The sequence below is a fragment of the Dendropsophus ebraccatus genome, chromosome 10 (genome assembly GCF_027789765.1).
Source record: "Dendropsophus ebraccatus isolate aDenEbr1 chromosome 10, aDenEbr1.pat, whole genome shotgun sequence".
NCBI classification, from domain to species: Eukaryota; Metazoa; Chordata; class Amphibia; order Anura; family Hylidae; genus Dendropsophus; species Dendropsophus ebraccatus.
In genome coordinates this window covers 84,040,452-84,066,093 of record NC_091463.1, presented here as the reverse complement: position 1 = coordinate 84,066,093, position 25,642 = coordinate 84,040,452, and the positions used below count along the sequence as shown (strand labels likewise).

Here is a 25,642-nt window from a genome sequence, read left to right as displayed (position 1 = left end):
GCGGGTCGGCGAGCCAATCGCGGCGCGCGGGCGGATTCTCTGCGGCGCTCCACTGCGTGCGCGGTGACGTCAGCGGCCACGCAGAACGTAACGTGCGACGTGCTGGCGGCTGCGGCGGCGGCGGTGGTGGTTTGCCTGTGTGGCTCCCCGGGGGAGTGCGGAGGCCTGAGCGGGCGGTGAGTGAGGGGTTCGGAGGAGGGTGGAAGGGCTAAGGTTATGGAGGAGACGAAGAAGAAGGAGAGGAGGAGGAGGAGGAGGCGTTTGTAGTTGCCCCCCTCCCTTATCCCTTACTCATCTCCATAGCAACGGGCTGGGGCTGTTTATTGGGTGGGGGGCATACATGGGGAAGCGAGGCTGTGTGTATGTGTTCTACCCCTACCATACATAGCACCTATATAGTCTATGTGGTTCCCAAGCAGCTGTTGCAAACTACAACTCCCAGCATGCCCAGACAGCCTTCGGCTGTCTGGGCATGCTGGGAATTGTAGTTTGCACATGTCTGTATACTCATGTATAGGTATTTATAAGCACCTATATCTATAGTATCCTATTCCAGCCATTCATCTTACTGTTCTCTAAGTCTCAGCTGGCACAGACATGAGGTATCTGGCAGCGGCTTTATTTATTTATTCTCTATAGATATGCCATGTCTGATCAGCTGGTGAAGGCTATCCTCTCTGGTTAGCTTCACACTACCATAGTACAGCGGTGGGACTAGTGACAGGGACTGACAGCTGTCACCTAATGCATATGTGGGGGGAGGGGGGCTAATGCTGCCTTTACACGCAGCGATAATTCGCCCAATCGAACGCTTAAGCGATTTTGAAGCACCAGATTGAGGCAATGCAAAGTGATGGACCCCCCCACCAAATCGCATACTGATGGTTTATCCTGGGGTATCCAGAGAAACCCTGTGCATTGTGTAAATTACCATGCAGTAATACTTAATCTTGTTTGTGTCTATAGTAACACATTATTACACAGTAATTTTTTACCTTTTTTTTTTTTCACTTTTTGTTTTCCATTGGGTGTTGCACTGGGATGACACCTGACAATTCTCACACAGTTTATTTGTATGGCTGCAATTATACTAGCTGTAAAACTAAGTGCATGGTACCTGTTTGTCGGATCAGCTATGAATTCCTCTGTTAGGGCCCTATTCCACCGGACGATTATCGTTAGCATAATCGTTAACGATTAACGATCTCAAACGACCGCTATTGCGAAAGACCTGAAAACGTTCACTCATTTCCATGGAACGATAATCGTTACTTATGATCGTATTTGCGATCGTTTCTTCTTCCGTATTTCTTCGCTATTGCGTTCGTATCTATTGCGAACGACCGAACGATGTCTTATTCAATGCGAACGTTTTGCGAACGAGCAACGATAAAAATAGGTCCAGGTCTTATAAAGCGATCAACGATTTCTCGTTCGGTCGTTAATCGTTACTGCATTTCAACCGAACGATTATCGTTTAGATTCGAACGATTTAACGATAATCTGAACGATAATCGTCCGGTGGAATAGGGCCCTTAGGGTGCGTTCACACCTACAGGATCCGCAGCAGATTTGATGCTGTCTTCAGTTATTTAAATGAAACCTGCTGTGGATCCGCAGCAGAAAATCAGCTGCGGATACAGTAAGTGTGAACGTACCCTTAGGGTGCGTTCACACCTACAGGATCCGCAGCAGATTTGATGCTGTGTTCAGTTATTTAAATGAAACCTGCTGCGGACCTCCTGCGGATCCGCAGCAGATTTGATGCTGTGTTCAGTTATTTAAAGTGACTGTACCACCAGGCCCAGGCTGAAGCACTGGGGGCGGGCCGACCCACCCTTAGTGGGAGGAAACCGGTGACCCTCTATGATAGGGTTCCATTGATTCTAATGGAGTGACGTCATGGAGGGGCTGGGGTTTCTTCCCACTAAGGGTGGGTCCGCCCGCCTCCAGTGCCTCTGCCTGGGCCTGGTGGTACAGTCACTTAAAATAAAATCTGCTGTGGATCCGGTAAGTGTGAACGTACCCTTAGGGTGTGTTCAAACCTACAGGATCTGCAGCAGATTTAATGGCGCAGATTTGATGGCACAGAGTTACTTTGCATTGAATCTGCAACTTTAAACCTGCGCCATCAAATCTGCTGCAGATCCTGTACGTGTGAGTGCACCCTTAGGGTGGGTTCACACTGAGGAATTCTCGTGGATTTTCAGGCGGATTCCGCGTCAAAATGTGTGCGGAATCTGCACAGAATTCCACCCGTAAAGAATGAACATTGTGAATGCACATTGGCTTTAATGGGCTTTCCTCTTATTTGTTCACACAGCAGAATATCCACGCTGAAAATTCCGCCGCGGATCTACTTTCCGCCTGAAGAATTGACATGTCAATTCTTTGGGCGGATTCCGCTAGAGGAATCCTATATGATACGGATCAGGGAAGAAAAAGAGCGCTGCACCTCACACCTATGGCTGATACTAGTACCTCTCGGCTGCATAAAAATCATCAGTATTTTGTGTATGAATTGATCAAGCCACACTGCCCCATGTACCGTGTGCAGGTATCTGATACACATGGGTCCCTACACTAAGTCCACACTGTGCCAGTTAGTGACCACCACCCCCGCAGGCGTGCACAGTCAGGGAAGGGAGGTCATGCAACCCCCATGCCACATGACCAGACCCAAAATGCCCCCCAAAAAACTCCCAGCCAGCACCACCGGCGGAGAAAGCCTCCCCCAAACAGCACAAGTCTGCTGTTTGCAGCGCTCTTTTTCTTCCCTGAACCGGAATCCTATATGAGTCAATGGGGCTTTAATTCTGCTTGAAATTCAGCTCAAATTCTTCTCCTATTCTGCCAGAGCTGAATAGGCGAAGAATTTCAAGCAGAAAACTTTCCTCGAGAGTTCCTCAGTGTGAACCCACCCTTAAGCTGGAAGTTCAGGTCCCTTTAAATACCAACACGCAATGAGAGTGTAATGCCAGCGACCCCCATTAGATTGTTGCGTGTTGGTGTATAAGGTGACCCAGACGTCCGGTTTACCACAGGTACTTGCCGCTGATCAGGCAGCAGGCGTCATGACAGGTACACTTTTGAGTTTAAAGGGAACCAATCACACTAAAATTGGGCATAAAGGTAAGGAAACGTGCTGGTACATCATCCAGCACGCTTCCTAACCATCCCCCTGTCCCCCCTGTCCCATTAACATTCAGCCCGCAAAGTTAGTTTAATCGTGTCCCGTGCTCTATGCAAATTACCATACAAGTCACGGTGGGCGGGACGGCTGTTCGAGTAGTCACGGTGGGCGGGGTCTTCGTCAAGTAGTCACTGGGTCCTGGGCCAGCTCCTGCGCTGTAATCACGCCCCTCCGGACGTGTTGTAAAGCGGCGCCTGGTGACATCACTCGGGGGGGCGGCATTGCACGGCCGACGTGTAAAGCGGCGCCTGGTGACGTCACTCGGGGGGGGGGGGGGCGGCATTGCACGTCGGCCACGCCGACGTCTTTACTAAGCTGCGTATGCGCAGCCTGAGAAGACGCTGCTGTACTGCGCTTGCGCGGCGTAGTACAGCAGCGGCTTCACCCACTGTACTGCGCATGCACCAGGCACCGCTTTACAACATGCCCGGAGGGGCGTGATTACAGCGCAGGAGCCGGCCCGGGACCCAGTGACTACTTGACGAAGACCCCGCCCACCGTGACTCCTCGAACAGCCGTCCCGCCCACCGTGACTACTTGTATGGTAATTTGCATAGTGTGCGGGACACGATTAAACTAACTTTGCGGGCTGAATGTTCATGGGACGGGGGGGGGGACAGGGGGATGGTTAGGAAGCGTGCTGGCTGATGTACCAGCACGTTTCCTTACCTTTATACCCAATTTTAGTGTGATTGGTTCCCTTTTAAATGTTTTAAAGCACTCGGAAATTGTAAGAAAAGACCAGATTTGTATAGAACAGCAAAAAAGATTCCAAAAGACTTTCTGTGGTGCATGACAATGTTCCAAAATGCAACAAAGGTTTGGAAATGACACTAATCCGAGCCTTAAAATGCATGAACATAAATTCAGTCTCCACACACAGTTTTTTTTTTTTTTCTGCAGTTTTTACAAAAATGAAAAACCTAAAGTGACCTTTTTTCTTTCTGTGAGGAGCCAACGTCAGCATCTTGTCCTGATCATGTGCTGCGGAGCTGGTTCTATAGATGAAGGTTGTCACCTGTCACAGGCCCCGCAGCTGTGTGAGGAGTACAGGGGCAGCAAACAGAACTATTCAAAGTGGAATCTGCCTATTCCTGGGATATGGGATGACCAGCTGATGGGTGGGGGTCCAGAGAACAGGTCTCAATTGTCCCCTTAACCGAGTGACAACGTGCATGTGTGACCAGTGCTGTATTCATTCCATAGGGCAGGGGTGTCAAACTTACGGCCCTCCAGCTGTTGCAAAACTACCATTCCCGTCGTGTCTAGAGAGCCAAAATGTGTCCAGGCATGATGGGAATTGTAGTCTTGCAATAGCTGGAGGGCCACAGGTTTGTCACCCCTGTTGTATTCAATTCTTCTTTGCACTTGCAGGTTTCTGAGCATCTATTCATTTGTGGAGAAACTGACCTTTGTTCTTGGGACCAGTGGGGAGTCCTAGTGATCAGATCCGCTGCTTATCCCTTAGGTCAGGGATTGGGAACTTTCCGCCCTCTAACTGTTGCAAAACTACAATTCCCATCATGCCTAGACAGCCAAAGCTAACGCTGAAGGTTCCCCATCCCTGCCCTAGAATATTGGTTACTTAATGGGAACCATGGATACATAAAGATTTTACTGTGTCTGAATGCCACATACTAGATGATGCTTTAACCTTTTGCATTCTTCTTTTTCAGGTGTTTTGGCTTGCCTATCGCACAGCGAACCTTGTATTCTCCATGCGTCATCTCGTGGCTGGGCCACCCCTGTACGGAGGACTGTACGCCATGTCATAGGAGCGCCATCACCCCCCTTGGTTGTTGACTTTCTCACCTGCACAATGAAATTCCGAGACCAGGTGAGCACGCTATCCGAGTGGTTCAAGGGCTGGAACGAGTGCGAGCAGACGGTGGCCCTTCTCTCTCTCCTGAAGAGGATTACCAGGACCCAGGCACGATTCCTGCAGCTATGCTTGGAGCACTCGCTTTCAGACTGCTCTGAGATACACATACTCGAAACAGAGGCCAACAGCGCTGGTGAGTGACGCCCATCTGCTATCTGTGACAGGAGAGGCATGATTTCATTTACAGCAGGGATGGACAGGTTACAGGAGCTGGGAAGTCAATTCTGAAACCTGAAAGGCTGTGCCAATTCTGCAGTCTCTATGTATCTCGGTAACAGAGAAGCTTTCTGTAGTCTGATCCTGTTGTCATACTCTATTCCATCTGTGGCTGTGTCCACACTACGTTGTTGCAATCAGTTTTTTGCAAAAACAGATGGAAAACGGATGCAACTGTGTGCATTCATTTTTCCATTGACTTCCATTATAAAAAAGAGGATCAAAACGGATTGCAAAAACGTAGTGTGAACCCAGCCTAACTAGATGGGTGTTTTGCATATTTTTCTTTCTCTATCTAACTGTTGTCAGGGCACAGTTAAATAGAAAAAAAAATAAACTGACCCTCTTCGCGTCCCTTATGTCTGAGGTCGCCAGCACATTATCTACTTGCGTGATGAGCCAACAAACAAGTGTTTGCTTGCTCTTACAAGTGCACCTGTCATGACGTACGCTGACCCAACTGGTGTGAAATCCATTCTGGCGTCGGAACTTTGAGCATCCATGGATACAACCACACCAGGGTAGTGCTTCGTGCCATCCTTGTTCAGAGCATAGATATCTAAATGTCCGATGCCAGAATGGATTTCATGCTGATTGGGCCAGCTGATGTGTCAAACTGTTCGGCAACGCTCCCTAAACATGAATGCTGCCCTCAGCTGGAGAAGCTAGATGTCGCCCTAGGGCTGCAAGGATACAAGGAAACAAAAACATGTTTTTCAGGACACATGCTGAGCATACATCATGACAGGTATGATTTAAGCTGATCCCTGCCTGTCTGGGTTCACACTACGTTTTGGCAATCTGTTTTTTGGTTCTTTTTTCCAAAAAACAGATGCATGTGTGTATCCGTTTTGATCCTTTTTTCTATTTAACTCCTTTATAATAAAAATGTAGTCAACCTTTTTTTTTTGTGTGTCCGTTAAAGAAAACTGTTCCATTTTGATCCGTGTTTTTTTTTTTTTTGTTTGTTTGTTTTTTACAATGGAATTCAATGGAAAAACGGATTAAATCAAATGCACACACATGAATCCGTTTTTCATCCGTTTTTTTTGCAAAACAACGGATAGCAAAAACATAGTGTGAACCAAGCCTTAGGGTATGTGTACACAAAGGAATTCTCGTGGATAACTTGTCACGGATTCCACCACTCGTCCCCACGCCCTACCGCTTCACTCTCCATCCGTGCCATAGACTCCATTCTATGCTCGGGCAGATTCCGCCATCCACCCAAAGAATTGACGTGTCCATTCTTTTAGCGGATGGCGGAATCTGCCTGATCGTAGAATGGAGTCTATTGGATGGGCGGAGATTGACTCGGGATTGTGCGGATTCCTTAGTGTAAACGCACCCTTAGTGAGCACACACCCTTTTACGGGGAGGTATTTGGCAGATAGTCCCTTTGTGTAATAGGGCCTTTATCCAATTGGTGGCGGATTGAGATAAGGCAAAAGTCCATGGAATACCCCTTTAAAGGAGACCTGTCAACCCCCCGTGCCGAGGTGACAGGCTCCCGACCACCAGATAGATCCCCTTATACTTGCCTCATGTCGCCGAGACCCGCTGCCGGAGCCGGTCCGGGGACGGAGATATCCCGGTGGGAAGCCGGCGCGCGTGCTGTGGAGATGGGTCCGGCGTCCATAGAGAATGAATGGAGCCGTGTGCACGCAGCAGAGATAAGTCCAGCTCCATTCATTTTCTATGGACGCCGGACCCATCTCCACAGCGTGCGTGCCGGCTTCTCACCGGGATATCTCCGTCCGCGGACCGGCTCCGGCAGCGGGACTCGGCGACATGAGGTAAGTATAAGGGGATCTATCTGGGGGTCGGGAGCCTGTCACCCCGGCGCGGGGGGGTGACAGGTCCTCTTTAACATAGGTGGCACTTAGAAACATACCTGCAGCATTAGTTTGCTCATTATTAGTTTAGTACCGTGGAGATACATAGTTGTACAATGACAGAAGTTTGTATGCGCTCAGTTCCCTGGTCCTGTGAAATTCCTCATGGTAATGCTGTTCTGTGCAGGAAACATGTGACAATCTGACCTGATGCTGCAGTAGAGGAATCTCTCTGTATAAAGAAAAAGTTTTGCAACTTCCTAAAATACTTGTCGTTCCATTCACTCAGCGATTTGAATGTTTCTGCTTTGCTGAATGGAAACCTTCTTATCCTTTTGTCACAAAGCGTTTCATGGTGTGTGTTTATATCAAAGGAAATCTGTCAACTTTAAAGAAGAAGTAGGACAACATTTTTTATTAAAATATTGTATTGCCCCCCCAAAAGTTATACAAATCCCCAATGTACACTTATTACGGAAAGTACTTTTTTCCCCACACTTACTACTGCATCAAGGCTTCACTTCCTGGATATAATGGTGATGTCACTTCCTGGATAAACATGGTGATGTCACTTCCTGGATAACATGGTGATGTCACGACCCGACTCCCAGAGCTGTGCGGGCTGTGGCTGCTGGAGAGGATGATGGCAGGGGACACTGAGGGACACAGGGCACTGGAGGGACACTGAGCATCCCCCCTCCCATCATCCTCTCCAGCAGCCACAGCCAGTACAGCTCTGGGAGTCAGGAAGTGACATCACCATGTTATCCAGGAAGTGACATCACCATGTTATCCAGGAAGTGAAGCCTTGATGCAGTAGTAAGTGCAGGGGAAAAACACTTTATAAGCATTTCCTGTAATAAGTGAATATTGGGGATTTGTATAACTTTGGGGGGCAATACAACACTTTAATAAAAATTTTCGCCAGACTTCTCCTTTAAATGATGCAGCTTTGATGATACAAGATTTATATTATCACACTGTCTTGAAGATTCTTCACCCTTATAAATGTGGTTTTTATACTTTTCTATGACTTTCTAATCCAAGATATTCAATAACCACCATTGATGTAAGTTTAACACTTCCCTTTTAAATGTTATTTAGGTCTTTAACCAATTTAAAGGTTTCCCATCAGACTAATCGGCCCGTGTAAAAGGCCTTTCAGGGAGAGCCTTCTGCAGCAGAGGGAAGCAGAGATAAGATGGGTTTGCGCTGCACATTAGTCTACTGAGGGGCAAGGGTCCAAAGGGGATGAGTGAGCAGAAAGAGGAGAGAAAAAGCCTGTGCAATGTGCAGACTTTGTGGCCAGAGAAAACGCTGGATTCACATTAGACTGCTCAGTGCTGGTCTGGGAGTTTGTGACGGTTTGCTACAGTGAGGTAGTAGGATAGTTGTCTTTAGTGACTATATAGTGTATAGGAGCCATCACAGAGGCTAGTCTGCATCCACACTGCAGCTGAGCAAAGGGAAAGCAGACACAGAGATGGAGTTTGCAGGTTGGTAACCTTGGGGAAAATGGCATAAACTTGATAGAATGGGCAGATATAGTCCTGCTCCTCATATCATATACATACAGAAGACAGCTAATTTTTAGCTAACATTTTTAGCCATGATACCATTTAACTGGCTATTTGTAGGGAAGCTGGACCTCTGTGTCATATAAACTTCAGTGGCTCAACACTTAGAGGCTAAAAGTGAAACTTTATTATCTCCTCCTAATACATAGTGTGGGTTATCATTGTATTTTACTACTGTGTTTTCCCAAAAATAAAACACCCTCCTAAAATAAGACACCCCAACTACTCTACCCTCTAGCCTAAAGTAAAGCATCCCCCCTGAAAATAAGGCCCCACCCACCGCCGCCACCCAGGACTCTCCTAATCCCCTTGTGGACCTCCAAAGCCAGTGCCGCAGGCAGTCTGGTCCATGGCCCCTACATCCTGCGCACAACCTGGTGCATGCTTTATGCACGTCCCGCCGCATGCCTGACCCACATCCCGGGGTGAGTATTCTGGGCAGGTCAGGGGAGAATGTCTTATTTCTCTCCCCCTGGCCAGGGCGAGTGAAATAAGACATCCCCCGAAAATAAGACATAGGGGGAGATTTATCAAAGGGTGTAAAATTTAGACTGGTGCAGACTGGCCACAGCAACCAATCACAGCTCAGCTATCAGCTCTGTGGGCAGTTTGCACCAGTCTAAATTTTACACCCTTTGATAAATCTCCCCCCACAGTGCCTGTTTTTGTGGGGGTAAAAAAAAAATTAAAGGGAACCAATCACGCCTAATATGCCTCTAATGATAAGGAAACGTGCTGGTACATCACCCAGCACGTTTCCCAAACATACCCCTGTACCCTCTGTGCCCTCCTTGTTTACGCCGCAATCTTACATTTCTGAAGTCCCACGCTGTATGGTATTTAGCTGTAAGTAGTCACAGTGGGTGTATGTAGTCACGGCAGAGTGCTGGGCGGTTGTGAGCGCTGTAATCACACCCAGAGGCCTGCGTTCCATGTCGGTGGCGTGGTGACATCTTTAGCACACTGCGCATGCGAAGTGCGGCAGGAGAAGACGCTGACGTACTGTGCTTGCGGAGCGTGCTAAAGACGTTGCCATGCCGCCGATGTGGAACGCAGGCCCTGGGTAATGTCAGAGGAACACTGGTCTTCAATTACGCCTCTCTGGGCGTGATTACAGCGCTCACAACCGCCCAGGACTCTGCCTAGCTACGTCCAGGACCATGACTACTTACAGCTAATTACCATAAGGGCATTTTCGGCATGATTGGTTCGCTTTAAGGCACTGTCTTATTTTTGGGGAAACGCGATAGTAAGGTGTGTGTGTGTGTGTGTATGTGTGTGTATATATATAATATATATATATAATAATAATTATATATATTCTCTCAAAATCATGATTAATAAACCATTATTTTAGGTCACACCTGTTTTACATGTCAGATCCCCCATGTCTACATGCTGCACCGTGGAGTCTTGGTTTCATTTATTCCTCAGTAATTGCCCCTTTATGTTCCCCATAGACAGTACTATGTCCCCTACACTGTAGTGTAATAAGTGAGCTGTAATAGGCGGGCCCATTCTCTCTGTACTGTATAGAAAATGAAAGCAGAGTGCTCCTGCCAGTGGCTGCTCCTCTGTGACTGCACAAACAGGAACAGCGGGGGGGACGGGAGATGTGAGCGGGGAAGTGGCGCTTCACATTACACTTGTCCAGGAGAGTTTCGCAAGACTTGCTGGATTTCTACCATTTTTTTTTTTCTGTAGTTTGTGTCTGTCCATTGAGTTTATACATCCTCTGGCAAAAGTTCTGGCATCTCCACCTTCAGGGGATGTTACATCTAGAAGTAACAGCTGACACTAAACAATGTTTGCCCCAACCTTTCCTTTAAGGCCCTATTCCACGGGTCGTTTAGAGGAGCAATATCGTTTGTATTCGGCCGATATCGACCGCTACGAACGATATTCGTCCCGTGGAATAGAGTGCAACGATCAGCCGACATCGTTCATGTCGGCTGATCGTTGCAGTCGCTTGTTTTTCAACATGTTGAAAAACAAGCGACTGATATAGCAGCGATCTGCTGCCGTCGCTCCGTTGAATAGGAGCATCGGCAGCAGGCGCTGCTGTATCCTATGGGCTGCCCGGACGATCAGCGATCCCCCGGGCAGCCCCCCCAGCAGCTCCCCGCCGCCCCTCCCGCACTCACCCGCTCGCTGACGCCGCGTTGAATAGCGGCGGCAGCGAGCGGGGAACGAGGAGCAAACGAGCGCTAATAGCGCTCGTTTGCTCCTCCAAACGACTCGTGGAATAGGGGCATTAGGCTGGGTTCACACTATGCTTTTGGAATCCATCTATTTCATACGTTTTTGCAAAAAACTGATACATTTGTGTGCATACATTTTGATCCATTTTTATAGTGATTTCCATTATAAAAAATTTTTTTAAATCAACCAAAAAATATCTACCTTAATGACAGTGATTTACATCACGCAGAAAGAGTATGACAGATCAGCTTTGCAGGATGGAACTTTGTTGCGGGCAAGTTTTTTTCTTTTTTTTTAAATTTCCGCTATAAATTTTTAACCAGGTTGAGAGGCGTACTGTTTGCTCCATGTCACTGAGCTGATATCATATATGATAGGAAATGTAGTTGTTTTATTCGGGCGTTTAATGTTTCAGAAATGTCTTTAGCTTGATGAGTGATCTTCTTGCTTCTTCTCCTTGTCTGTAGCTGTGATAAGTCAGTGGCACCAGGAGTCTAAAGAGAAGGTGATCTCCCTGCTGTTGTCCCATCTGCCGCTGCTGCAGCCCCGGAATACAGAGGCAAAATGCGAGTACATGAAACTGCTGCAAAAAGTTCTAGCCTACACCACCGAGAGCAACCTGTACATCGAGGAGAGCCGACAGCTCCTGTCCTATGCACTCATCCATCCGGCCACCACGCTGGACGATCGCAACTCTCTTGCACTGTGGCTTAACCATCTGGAAGAGCGACTGTCAACAGGCTACAGCCGGCATGGCACACACATGCGACAGGGTTCTGACGAGTGGCAGGCCCCAGGGGAACCCAGCATGGGAGAGTCTGTGCACAGCTGGCATGAAAAGCCAATGAGAGAAAATGGACTTATGCCCTTCCCTTCTTCCAGTTCAGTGCCCTCTGCCATCCAGAATGTGGGTGGTAGCACAGGTAGGAGTTATTTGGGGGTACTCTGTGAGGATATTAGGCAAAATGTATATAACTTATGTTAGTGTTAAAGGGGTATTCCGGCGGGAAAAAAATTCTTTCAAATCAACTGGTTTCAGAAAGTTTTATAGGTTTGTAATTTACTTCTATTTAAAAATGACAAGTCCTTCCAGTACTTATCAGCTGCTGCATGTCCTGCAGGAAGTGGTGTATTGTCTCTGGTCTGACACAGTGCTCTCTGCTGCCAACTCTGTCCATGTCAGGAACTGTTCAGAGCAGCAGCAAATCCCCATAGAAAACATCTCCAGCTCTGAACAGTTCTTGTCTCAGACAGGGGTGGCAGCAGAGAGCACGGTGTCAGATTGCAAAGAAAACACCACTTCCTGCAGGACATAGAGGAGATGATAAGTACGGGAAGACTTGAGATTTTAAATAGAAGTAAATAACAAATCTATATCACTTTCTGACACCAGTTGATTTGAAAGAAAAAGATTTTTGCCTGCGTACCCCTTTAACCCCTTAACCACCAAACATTGGTTTTTCGTCACATTCCAGGATCTACATTTTTTTTGCATAATTTTATTATTGAGTACATATATTAATGTTTATTAACTCTTTCAAGAGCGCAGGAATGAAGGAATAACAAAGCAAGGTAAAATGACGGGCAGTCTATTAGGCCGAGCCTTCGATACAGAGGCCTCCCTTCTGTTGTGATGGTAATGAAGATGTGATGCCCTCACCTGCTGATAGATTCCCTTTAAGTCCAGAGAAGTCAGTGAGACTGGTTGGCCGCTTCATGCAGTCCGTTGGTTAAGCTAAAACCACTAATGACACGGTCTGACTGCTTACACCCAGTACCAGTCCTGACATATTCTATTCTGTTTTGCAGTGCTCTCCTGCCAAATGCACCCAAGTCCCTTGAAACGCTCCATGTCCTTGATTCCCACTTCTCAGCAGACGTCTAACGAATGGGGAGGGTCTGAGGAGGCTGCAGGGCGCTCTGTGTTCCTCACCCCAGACCATGCCCCCCTCTCCCCACAGAGCAGCGTGGCCTCTTCGGGCAGTGAGCAGACAGAGGAGTCCAGCTCTGGACGCAATACATTTCAAGAGGACGGGAGTGGGATGAAAGGTAGGAAACCCAAGAATTGACATCACCGCTGACTCTCTCTAATTTACAGCTTTGATTTAATAACCGGTTTCTGAGCAGCCGTCTACCTAAGTGGTGGTGATGAAGAGAACTACTTATGTGATTACTAGCGGCCTGTTACAGAAGGGACCCATAATGTACCGCAGCTTTAACCTCTTTCACACTGAACTGGATGATGGATAGTAGGAGGGAGAGAAAAGAGACGTAACACATGCACTGGGGCTTACTCTATGGCAGTGTTCCCCAACCTGTGTGTGTCCAGCTTCTTCAAAGCTACAACTTCTATGTCTGGCCATGCTGAAAGTTGTAGTTTTGCTACAGCTAGAGAGCCATAGAAATGGTAGCACCCTTTTTTTTTTTTTTTTTTACACCCCGAATGTGAATGTTGGGGTCTTTCAGGTTTCAGACTTCCCCTGTAAGGGTCCATTTACACAGAAAGATTATCTGACAGATTATATGCCAAAGATTTGAAGCCAAAGCCAGGAATGGATTTGAAAAAAGGAGAAATCTCAGGCTTTTATTTATGACATGATCTCTGTTTAGTCTGTTCCTGGCTTTGGCTTCAAATCTTTTTGGCAGATCTGTCAGATAATCTTTCTGTGTAAATGGACCCTAAGGGCCCTATTCCACCGGACGATTATCGTTCAGATTATCGTTAAATCGTTCGAATCTAAACGATCGTTCGGTTGAAATGCAGTAACGATTAACGACCGAACGAGAAATCGTTGATCGCTTTATAAGACCTGGACCTATTTTTATCGTTGCTCGTTCGCAAAACGTTCGCAAATCGTTTGCATTGAATAAGACATCGTTTGGTCGTTCGCAATAGATACGAAAGCAATAGCGAAGAAATACGGAAGAAGAAACGATCGCAATTCCGATCATAAGTAACGATTATCGTTCCATGGAAATGAGTGAACGTTTTCAGGTCTTTCGCAATAGCGGTCGTTTGAGATCGTTACTCGTTAACGATTATGCTAACGATAATCGTCCGGTGGAATAGGGCCCTAAGAAAGGTATTTTTAAAGAGTACCTGCTACTAATAAAAACTTTGATACATCAGAGATACTCATCAAACTTTATTGGTTAGGGTCTGTGTGTTGAGACCCTGACCAATCAGTAGAACGAGGGGGGAGGCAACCTCACTGCCTTGCACTTCTCTCCCTGCTCTGTGTCTACCTCTTAGATGGACCCCATAGACTTACGCTGAAAGTCCATCTAGGCCATGGGACAGAAAACGAAACCAGGAGGAAATATATTGCCCACAAACTTCCCTCTCTTCTCCTGTCTAAACACTGATACCCCGACAGATCGAAACTTTTGATGCTTGTCTGACATCATTTTTTTATTTTTTTATTTGTAACAGTGCCCATATAATATAAAGGGGTTATCCAGGCTTTCAAAAACATGGCCACTTCTAGGAACTGCACCACTTTTGTATTTTGGTGTGGGTTCTGTAGCTGTGTTCCATTAAAGCGAATGGCGCTTAATAGTAAGGCTGCAAGTTTTGCCGACCTACAGACAGTGAATGGCTGGCCTGGATTTTTAACCCGCCTGGCGTGATGTATCAACTGTAGAGACAGTGCCACTGAGATTCACTTTCCCCGATGCGGGCATGATGTTTATACATCACGCTGGCAGGGAAATTATCCAGGCCAGCCATTCACTGTCTGTAGGGCGGCAAAATTTGCAAACGTGTGAATGCAGCCTAATACCACATACAATCTGAGGACAGGTATGATGCTGTTTTTTTCCCATGGATTACACAAAGCTGAATAACCCCTGTAACAGACTTGGTCCTATTGAAGAAAGGGGGAAGGTCCCTGCTGCAGCCAGTCACAGAATTATCAAGGGAAGGGACACATTTTTTTATATATTCATATTTTTTAATTAGATTTGACAGGAAGAGCAGTCTTTAGGGTAGAGCTTGGAGGATTTTTTTTTTTGTGCATTTTCTATGCTTGGTAGCCCATTAAAGGGATTATCTTACAGCTGATCACTTCTCCCGCTGAGGCTGGATACATGTTACATGGCAGCAGTTCGGAGATATACCCTCCATATATTACATTGATGACCCTAGTCTACCACAGTTGTATCCCCCAGTCCTTCAAGCCTATTCAGTTTTTAGTTTTTTTTATATTTGTACTTTTGCTTTCTGCAGACGTTCCCACCTGGCTAAAAAGTTTACGTCTGCACAAATATGCATCGCTGTTCTCTCAGATGAGCTACGAGGAGATGATGATGCTGACCGAGCAGCACCTTGAATCACAAGTAAGTAGACAAAACGTCCTTTATTCATACGTATCTATACTGTACAGAGCAGTATAATGTGCTGTACCCACTGTACAAATGTCTCTCCGATAGGGAAAGTTTTCTTGTTTTTGCATCACTTTCCTCCTGGTACTTGGGTTCTCTTCCCACACTCCAATAACATACTGATAAGTCTATTTACGACTTGGAAAATTTGTCCTGTTTGTATCTGAAATGATCAGTTGTCTGCCCCATTGTGGGCAAGGACTGATGTGAGTGATGGGTCCATGACATATGAGCACCATGGATGACATATGGTCCCTAGCTCTTCACCTTGTGGTTTCTAAGTTGGTCTATGATGCCCCCTCCAACATGACAGACCCATTATTACAGAAGACATGCCGCTGAGTGGCTGCGCGGGCCTACCATTATATTTATTTGTGCCTTTTTCTGGTAGTGCAGCCTAGTGCTGTTTATTCCAGTCGGCCTAGCTGCTGTACACATCACAGCAACATATGGCATGTATGTAGGGCATGTGTAAGTAAAAGTCCTTCATCATGGTGATTTCTGATGTCCAGGCTACATCCATTGTGACACTGTGTGTTTCCTCCTTCTTTCTCCCAGAATGTTACTAAAGGGGCACGGCATAAAATTGCTCTGAGCATACAGAAGTTACGCGAGAGGCAGAGTGTGCTCCGTTCCCTAGAGAAGGTAAGTGGCCTCCATGCATGTTTTTGGCATTATGTATTCATACCAAGTTTTGGCTGTTTCTCACAGTGCTGAAAGTTCTTGCTAACATGTGTGATCTCCAGAGACAGACGCTAGATTCTGGAAGTCTTTCAAATACAAAATTGAGTGACATCTCGAATCCGCTAACCCCCCCCCCCCCTCCCCCGACTTCTTTTTAACAGGATATTCTAGAGGGAGGAAACGTACGCAACGCACTTCAGGAGCTTCAGCAGATCATCATTACGCCGATCAAATACTACCGCCCCAATCAGACAGAATCGGTAAGCAGCGACCAGACTTCCCAACACAGACCCAACCAGGATGCTGCCAGCAAGGGCTCCGATGAGAACGAGCCGCCCTCAAGTCTGACAGCTGATGGCTTCCAGCAACAGAGTGCCCCATCTGGTGACCTAGAGACATCTGTGCCACCTATAGCAGATGGCGACATCCCCGGACAACTTACCCGAGTACTGGGTAAAGGTGAGTGTCATTGTCAGGCCATTGCTGTGTATGTTATCCTGCACAGCCTGTATGTGATCTGACACTTCTCTCTTTGATCAGTCTGCACACAGCTGTTGGTTTCTCGGCCGGATGAGGAGAATATAACTTGTTACCTGCAACTACTAGAGAAGTGCCTGACACATGAGGTAAAGAGAGCTGATAACGTCATGTATGTGGCTATCTGACTCTATGCCAGTATACATCTTATTTACCCATCATTCCCTTGGTCTGTTTCCACACAGGCATTTACCGAGACACAGAAGAAAAGAATCCTGTCCTGGAAACAGCAGGTCCTGAAGCTGCTCAGAACATTTCCCCGCAAGGCATTGCTGGAAATGCAGGGGTACAGACAACAGAAGGGGTGCAGGTGGGCTGTATATGGGAGTCGTAGGGTGCAGGAAAGGGGTTGGAATAATAAAGAAGACGGCGGGTATGTTCCCACTGGGCAGATGCGCTCTGCATTGTGCACACCAAAATAGGCAGATTTCTGTGTAGAACACATTGTCGTAAAACAAAGGCGTCAAATGTTGCCCTCCAAATCTTTGGCTGTCCTGGCATGATGGCAATTGTAGTTTCACAGGGGCTGGAGGGCTGCGAGTTTGACACTTGTGATGTAGAAGGAAAAAAAAAAGTATAGATTCCACACAGGGGCGTAACTAGAAATGGCTGGGCCCCATAGCAAACTTTTGATTGGGCCCCCCCCCCCCCCCGCCCCGCCCCCTCTCGATCGACCACTATGCCATCAACACACTCGGCTCTACACAGGTTCTGTACACCATATAAATTACAGTACAGTTACATCAGGTGACTTACAGGAGACGTCTTCTCTGATCGGAGTTCTTCCCTTTTCATTTTCTTTTCCATCTGCCCAGGGCCGTTATGAGAACTTCTCCGAGCCACGAATCCACAGAATCTGCCAGACAGACATATTAGGCTCCACACTCTGTCACCATCCTCATCTCTACCAACTGCACATCTGTATTGGCCCCTTTACACCCACATTTAGTGGGTAGGCTGACTCTATGTGATCCCATTTTAGTATATGGCCCTCCTCTCTGTCGCCCCTCCTTATAGATAGCTTCCTTATGTTGCCCCCCCCCCCCCCGCTGTCCCCCTTATAGATGGTCCCCTATGTTGCCCCCCCTATAGATGGCCCCCTCTTCCCCTATATTGTCCCCTTATAGATGGCCTCCTTTCCCCCTTTATTGTCCCCTTATAGATGTTCCCCTCTCCCCCAATGTTGTACGTTTATATCCCCCTCTCCCCCTATGTTGTCCCCCTCTCCCCCCTATGTTGTCCCCCTCTCCCCCCTATGTTCTCCCCTTATAGATGGCCTGCTCTCCCCCTATGGTGTCCCCCTCCCCGCCCCCCTTCCTTATAGATGGTCCCCCTCTCCCCCCCCCCCCTTCCTTATAGATGCCCCCTTCTCTTCCCCCCCCCCCCCTTCCTTATAGATGCCCCCTTCTCTTCTCCCACCCCCTTCCTTATAGATGCCCCCCTTCCTTATAGATGCCCCCTTCTCTTCTCCCACCCCCTTCTTATAGATGCCCCCTTCTCTTCTCCCACCCCCTTCTTATAGATGCCCCCTTCTCTTCTCCCACCCCCTTCCTTATAGATGCCCCCCTTCCTTATAGATGCTCCCTTCTCTTCCCCCCCCCCCCCCCCCCCCCCCCGGTCCGAGGAAAGCAAGTTTAAAAAAAAGAAAAAAAACTCACCTAACACGCTTCCCCGTCGAGCCTTTTTCCTGTCACCCCGTCTGATGCGCGGCTGCCGTCTGATGCCGCGTCCTAGCCCCGGCAGCGCGCATATCATAGAGTTCTGCGTGGGCCTGTGGCCGCGGCCGCAGCACGAGCCCACACAGAACTCTATGATACGCGCGCTGCCGGGGCTAGGACGCGACATCAGACGGCAGCCGCGCATCAGACCTGTGCCGGGTGCTGCAGGATATGTAAGCTCCAGGGGCCCGCGTCACGGGCCCCCTGATGCGGCGGGGCCCCGTAGCAGCCGCTACGGCGGTAGTTCCGCCAGTGATTCCACAGGTTCAGACAGTCTCCTGCGCTAATATCCGTAATATCTGCAGATTTATTCATGGATTTTGACTTCATTGGTGAAGTAAATTCTGTAGCGTTTTCAGGGCCAAAGATTGACATGCTGCGGACTTAAAATCCTCCCTGCATTTCAGTTTTTGCACATATCGTGTGAGAATTTATTATACATTGTGCAGACAATATTTTTCCAAATCCCACAAATTCTCGTTGAAAAATCTGCACTATATCTGCGTCTCTGTGTGAACATAACCTACTAGCAGCTCAGGGCTGTAATCTGTAAACTAACACTCACTCCATATGGATAGTGTGAGCCAGCAGCAGGTATCTGCCTGGAGCGCACCCCCCCCCCCCCCCCCCCCCCATGAAACTTTACACAATTTAGGAATATAATACATATAAAAAATACCACAGAATAACCACACAAATGTAAAGACACTAAAAAAAATATGGCCACTTTCTTCCAGAGACAGCACCGCTCTTGTCTCCAGGTTGGGCGCAGGCTTTGCAACTCTGCTCTATTGAAGTGAATGGAGCTTAATTGCAAACAATACCTGAACTGGAGACAAGAGTGGGGCTGTCTCTGGAAGAAAGTGGCCATGTTTTTCTAATGCTGGATAACCTCTTTATAAAGCAGAAAGCGACTGACAGTATATAATTCAATAGATAAATGTGGTGGATGTGTGCGTGTGTGTATAGCACCACCTAGTGGCAACTATAAGTATGACATTAAAATCATTACACAGTCTGCAGTCATGCACGTGATGCTTTGCAAGATGTTTATACTAGCCATTAAACACTAGGTGGCAGCACAGGTTTTCTAAGGTAGGACAGGACAGCTTTAAAAGGGGTTTATAGCGATTTGGGGGCAAGATGAGAAACAAAAAAATATATATATTTATATATAGATATAGATATATACCAATTCTAAACATCTTCATTACAACTTTTACTATAGCGATATAGAGCAGCTGAGCACAAATTAAGTTTGAAGACGCAAACCAACATTGTACTTCAGGCTTTCTTCACATCATATATAACCTGCACTTGCATATCTACACCAAAGACCTATACTCCCCATAGGTTTTTGTGGGGCAGAGATTTGCCAGATACTCGGGTGTACTATTTCTTTGGAGTTGCAGAATAGTGTAGCCTCCTGTGTGGTCGCCACAATTCTAACATGTCATCTAATCACCCATGTTCCTATCTTTATAGCTGGGCGTTTGCTTCAAATTCCCTCCCCATAGCTGGATCTGTGGGGCCATCCTTGGCACGAAGAGGGCAGCGCCCATTTCAGATGACCCCAAGGGCTGTACCACCTACCCGGATTGGTGTTCTGAGTCCTGGGTCAATTGGAGGTGTCTCTCCCCGACATGCACTTACCAGCCAAAGCACTGGGAGCCAGGGTCGACAAGTGAGTTGCTGTAATTTTTTTAACACAACGGCCAGTTGTTCAGTATTAGAAGATATCATGCAGATTTGTGTTCTTTTTGTAGAGCCTGTGGTTTGCCAATCCTGGAGGAAGTAACAGTATGCCATGCCAGAGCCACAGCTCCGTGCAGCGCACCCACTCCTTACCTGTGCACACTTCTCCACAGAGCATCCTCAAATTTCCTCCAGGTAAGTCATTGCAATGGATGCAAACTTAGGACACTTTGTAATAGGCTATGTAAGTGAGCGCTGATCTAATAGTTCCGTAAGACTGACATTTTTATATACCGGTAATACAAAAGGCGCTGCAGTAAGAATCGGCACTCTTGATATATTTAGCCCTGTCTTGCTGATCATGGCGCCTCTGATCACTGGATCTATTAGAGGCAGCCACATGGCCACTGCTCCTTTTCACTATCTGGTAACTCAGTCCCTTGCTTCCAGCCAAGACCTACTCTCACTGGATTACAGAAGCTTTAGGGCAGTGATATTAAAGGGGTTATCCGCCACTTAACCCCTTAGCGACCCATGACGTATCTGATACGTCATGGTGCCGCTCAGGGTGTTCAGAGCGGGGTCCCGCCGGGACCCCGCTCTGAACGGCGCTGATCCCGGCTGACACGTGCAGCCGGGCAGTGCCTCTATTAGCCGGCGCGGGTCCCGTTGCCGCGCCGGCTAATTAAGCCTCTAAGTGCAGCTGTCAAACCTGACAGCTGCACTTAGAGGCTTCAGACCTCACGTCCCTGGTGTCTAGTGGGACGGATCTCCCCCCGCGATGCGATCGCGGGGGGGAGATCCGTTCTTCTGCCCGTGCCGGGCCTCAGCGTCGGAATGACGCTGATCCCGGCTCGGCAATAGATTGCTATGGCCTGCAGCAGGCCATAGTAATCAATGACCAATCTAATCGATCTTTGCTGTGTATATACACAGCATTGATCTCTATGAGAGATCAGTGCTGTCTATATACAAGTCCCCCAGGGGGGCTTCTAGTTACAGTAAAAAAAAAAGTAAAAAAGTGTTTTTATTAATAAAAAATCCCCTCCCCTAATAAAAGTCCAAATCACCCCCCTTTTCCCATTTTATAAATATAAATTAATAAATAAATAAACATATTTAGTATCGCCGCGCGCGTAATCGCCCGAACTATTAATTAATCACATTCCTGATCTCGCACGGTAAACGGCGTCAGCGCAAAAAAATTTCAATGTGCAAAATTGCGCATTTTTGGTCGCATCAAATCCAGAAAAAATGTAATAAAAAACGATCAAAAAGTCATATATGCGCAATCAAGGTACCGATAGAAAGAACACATCATGGCGCAAAAACTGACACCTCACACAGCCCCATAGACCAAAGGATAAAAGCGCTATAAGCCTTGGAATGGAGCGATTTTAAGGAACGTATATTTGTTAACAATGGTTTGAATTTTTTACAGGCCATCCGATACAATATAAGTTATACATGTTATATATCATAGTAATCGTAACGACTTGAGGAACATGCATAACAAGTCAGTTTTACCATAGGACAGACGGCGTAAATGCAAAACTCCCCGAAATCAAAACAAATTCTTTTTTTTTTTCAATTTGACAGCGCAAATGATTTTTTTCCGGTTTCGCAGCATATGTTATGGAAAAACAATGCCTGTCATTGCAAAGTACAATTGGTTTCGCAAAAAATAAGCGCTCATATAAGTCTCTAGGTGAAAAAATGCAAGCGCTATGGACTTTTAAACTTAAAATGGAATAAGCAAAAGCGCAAAAACGAAAATAGGCTTTGACCTTAAGGGGTTAAAGTGTCACTGTTTAATTTTTTTTTTTTATTTAATTTTTTTGCAGAAAACAATAGTACAGGTGATTTTAAGAAACTTTGTAATTTGGGTTTATTAGCCGAAAAATGCATTTTTATCATGAAAAAGCAGTTTGAAGCTCTCCCCCCTGTCTTCATGATTTTTTATGGAGAGGGGAGGGGTGGAGGGAGATGAGGCACAAAAACAAGACAACAAAGAGTTATTTTACAGCTACATCACCGGGCGATCTCCTCTGAAAGTGAGCTCTGACCTCTGAATAGTGTCTTTCATGCAGCTTCCACTGTGTAATCCTCTCTGCGGGTGACTAATCTCCCTCCCCCCCCCCCCTCCCCTCTCCATAGGTTACACAAGGCTCGACTGATGTAAAAGAGTCGAGATTTCCTGATAATGAGCAGTGGATGATCGAGAGGAGGGAGGGGGGGGGCCTGGGAAAAGTCTTTTTGAATGCAGATAATGGCATATTTGCCTAATAAACCCAATTAAAAACTTTCTTCAAATTGCCTGTACTATTTCTGCAAAAAAAAACATGACAGTGACACTTTAAAAACTCTTTATATTATGTTGTTGCTGACTGAGAGAGGACAGTGCCGTGGCTGGCGAGATTGGCTGAGCGGGCTGTCACTGCTGAGAGCAGTCCGTCTCTGAAGTGGGGGTGGCTGTGGTAATTGGGGGACCAAGAGATGCCGCAGGAGAACACCAGGGGAGCGCGGAAAGGTAAGAAGATGTTTTGTATAAGGGCAGCAACATATACAAAGTTTAGGTGTCTGATAACCCATAGAAAAGACAAAGCAGCAGACTTGAGACCTGCGCCACCTGCTGGTTATTAAAGGGACTTACAGTGTAATCTTGTCTTTGTGCTCTAATTTTTCAATTTCTCCTTTTTTTGTAGATTGCCAGGTTCCTGGGGCGGATCTGGAGATTAATCCCCGGCTGGAGTCCTTATGTCTGAGTATGACGGAGCATGCGCTCGAGGGTAAGGCCACCTTTGCCCTGACGACACATTTGTTGTATCATTACAGTGGGCCCTATTTTTCAACCCAAGCATTGAGGCTCTTCAAGCTTCCATGATATAAAGTAGTAATCTCTCACCTTTCCATCATAACTACAACCCCCAGCATGACCTGACAATCTGCAGCTGATGTTGTAGTTTTGAACTACAGTTTGGAGCCCGCTGGTTTAAACTTTTTAGGAAGTCTCATCTGGTGACCCTTTGGGGTTCAGCACCGTGTCTAAGATGGCTCCCGGGGATGGTAGTTGGGTGCATTTAGAGCTTCTTAGAGATGCCGTTGTACATTGCTTTTCCTAACTCATTTTAAATATGCTTTTTCTTTTCCGACAGAGGGTACAGACAAGACATCGACAATCTGACAACGCACCCATTGAACCCTTCTCTACAAGAGACTGCAGATTCCATACCTTCCCGTGACCTCGGCCAGGGAAGTGACAGAGCTTTCCCACGATACCCCCTGAGGCCATCACTACATCATCCACCCACTGCGTTCTAATACTCGTTTCAGCTATCATAACTTTTTAACTTTGGTTTAATATCCAAATACACACGGCACCGCTAAGCGTTCATGTTGAGGAAGGAGCTTTTTTTTTTTTTCTTGTCTATACATGTTTACCATGACGTGGTAACATGTGGGGAGCTTAATGAAGAGTCTTTTCTGGTGCACACACTTACACCCACCATGCACTTGGAAGGGTCACAGTGGCAGAGAGCCTGGTTGTGGTCGGCAGGAAGGAGCATAACTTTGCCAAGACATGCAGAAGCTGGGCAGGCGAGGTTTGCTTATCGGCTGTGGAGCCAGGAGCTCCAGGGATGGCACCTCTGCAAGACAGACACACTAAGCTAAGGAACAGGGACTGTTCCCACTACAAGGACTGGCACCTGTCAGACAGGACGCTGCTCTGTGCAGTCACTTGTCTATCGAGCAGGAGGGACGTATTCAAGATCAGAGCAGTCCTAGATGATTTGGCGCAAGGAAGTGAGATGCTCCCAGTGTTTATAGTGCAGCACTACTCCTAATGCATGCAAGGATAGAACCCATTACAGACGGCAGAGCAGCGTGACATAATAGATGCTGCCAATCTGCCGAGAGCGAGTGTGGCGGTGCTACCCTTTAATACATGACACAGCCTACTGTTATCTCCTTGGGTCCACAGCCCGCACTTTTACGAGTAATCCTTGTGAGCGACTGTCTCATGCGATACACATTGCCTCCCTCCTCTTGCAGCGGTGGACTTTGAAGCTGCCCCCGTGCCACACGCGGAGCGTGGAGGTAAAGAGCTGGGCAACGCTGCCAAGACTGCCTGTGGCCACCTTCTCCAAAGTATTTTCAGAATAGCGCTAACTATTTATTTCTAACATAGAAACACGGCTCCTTTTCTGATAGAAGACAAAATTGTTATTTTAGATACATTTTATTATGAATAACTTTTGTTATGACTATGGCTGGTAACCATGAGTACAAATTATTAAAAGAAAATCTAAAAATATCGCCATGGCCTGTTTGTTTGTGGTGTGTGCGGCTTCTCTTCTATTCTGCTGAATGTCCTATGTGGAGCCAGACTGCCCGTGGTATTTTATATCGGTGATGTCTAACCTGTGGTTCTCCAGCATGAGTTATACACCAGCTAGAGGGCCACAGCTTGGGAGTCACTGATGTGCGTTCTCTTTTGTCGTCCATCTTTGATTGAATTTGCTGGTGGCAATTCTGGTTCCTAACTGCTGACGCTGTTAGGCACAGCTGTGTCAGTACAGAAGAAAGAAGTTTGAAGGGGTTGTCCAGCGAAAATCTTTTTCCTTCAAATCAGCTGGTGTCAGAAAGTTAGATAGGTTTGTATAGATTTGTAATTTACTTCTATTAAAGATCTCAAGTCTTTCCATACTTATTAGCTGCTGTATGTCATGCAAGAAATGTTGGTTTATTTTCAGTCTGACACAGTGCTCTCTGCTGCCACCTCTGGCCGAGACAGGAACTCTCCAGAGCAGGAGAGGTTTTCTATGGGGATTCGTAGAAAACAGACAAGAGTTCCTTTCTCGGCCAGAGATGGCAGCAGAGAGCACTGTGCCAGACTGAAAATAAACCAACATTTCTTGCATGACATACAGCAGCTAATAAGTATGGGAAGACTTGAGATTTTTTTATAGAAGTAAATTACAAATCTATATAACTTTCTGACACCAGTTGATTTGAAAGAAAAAGATTTTCGCTGAACAACACTTTTAAAGCGGATGTACCGCTTATGCTTATGAAATTTTTATTTTTATATCACCTGGTCAAACGCTGACACAGAGTTGCCAGTGACGCGGTCCATTTTTTTTTAATTTTTTTGTGCGGTTCCCACCATTTGTGCCAGTTTCTTCATAGGGCAGATAGGGCTACTCTGTGCACTTGAGGCAGGCCTTGCCACCCCCAGTGCACAGATATCCCCTCCCCTTGGTGATACGCCTCCTTCAGAATCAAGTCTGGCTGCACCACTAAGGGGAGGGGACATCTGTGCATCAGGCTCGTCTCCAGTGCATAGAGCGGCCCTATTTTCATATGAAAAAAACTGAGCTGATAGTGGGAATCTGGCAACTATTTGTAAAATTGACCATGCCACTGGGATCTCTGCACCAACACTAACCAAAATTATAAATAGCGTAAGTGGTACATCTGCATCATGAATGATAATGCCAGGAATTCTGAGGCCTGGTCCGTAGTATACAGTCTGTGCATGGGTGGTATATTACAGGGCCTTAGAAGATGCTTGGTACCTATTTATATATCAGTCTGTGCTTCCCTTAAAAAAAAAAAAAAAAAAGTGTGTGTGTGTGTATATTATATATATATATATATATATATATATATATATATATATATATATATATAATTTATTTATATATAGATATATACAC

General features: G+C 46.6%; 1 protein-coding gene across 2 annotated transcripts; it reads left to right on the top strand.

Annotated features, from left to right (window-relative positions):
• Positions 1-69: 69 nt before the first annotated feature.
• SAMD4B (sterile alpha motif domain containing 4B) lies at positions 70-24,221 on the top strand. 2 transcript variants are annotated; one of them, XM_069943681.1, is made up of 13 exons: positions 70-176; positions 4,870-5,208; positions 11,373-11,828; positions 12,715-12,954; positions 15,134-15,243; positions 15,847-15,933; positions 16,134-16,431; positions 16,513-16,598; positions 16,695-16,795; positions 19,713-19,911; positions 19,994-20,117; positions 22,628-22,711; positions 23,078-24,221. In XM_069943681.1, exons 2-13 carry the CDS (start codon positions 5,013-5,015, stop codon positions 23,104-23,106), a joined length of 2,010 nt encoding a protein of 669 aa, XP_069799782.1. In that variant the 5' UTR covers positions 70-176; positions 4,870-5,012; the 3' UTR covers positions 23,107-24,221. The 2 variants fall into 2 exon arrangements, with proteins under 2 accessions (XP_069799782.1, XP_069799781.1); XM_069943680.1 differs by having other exon boundaries at positions 16,695-16,819.
• Positions 24,222-25,642: the final 1,421 nt, after the last annotated feature.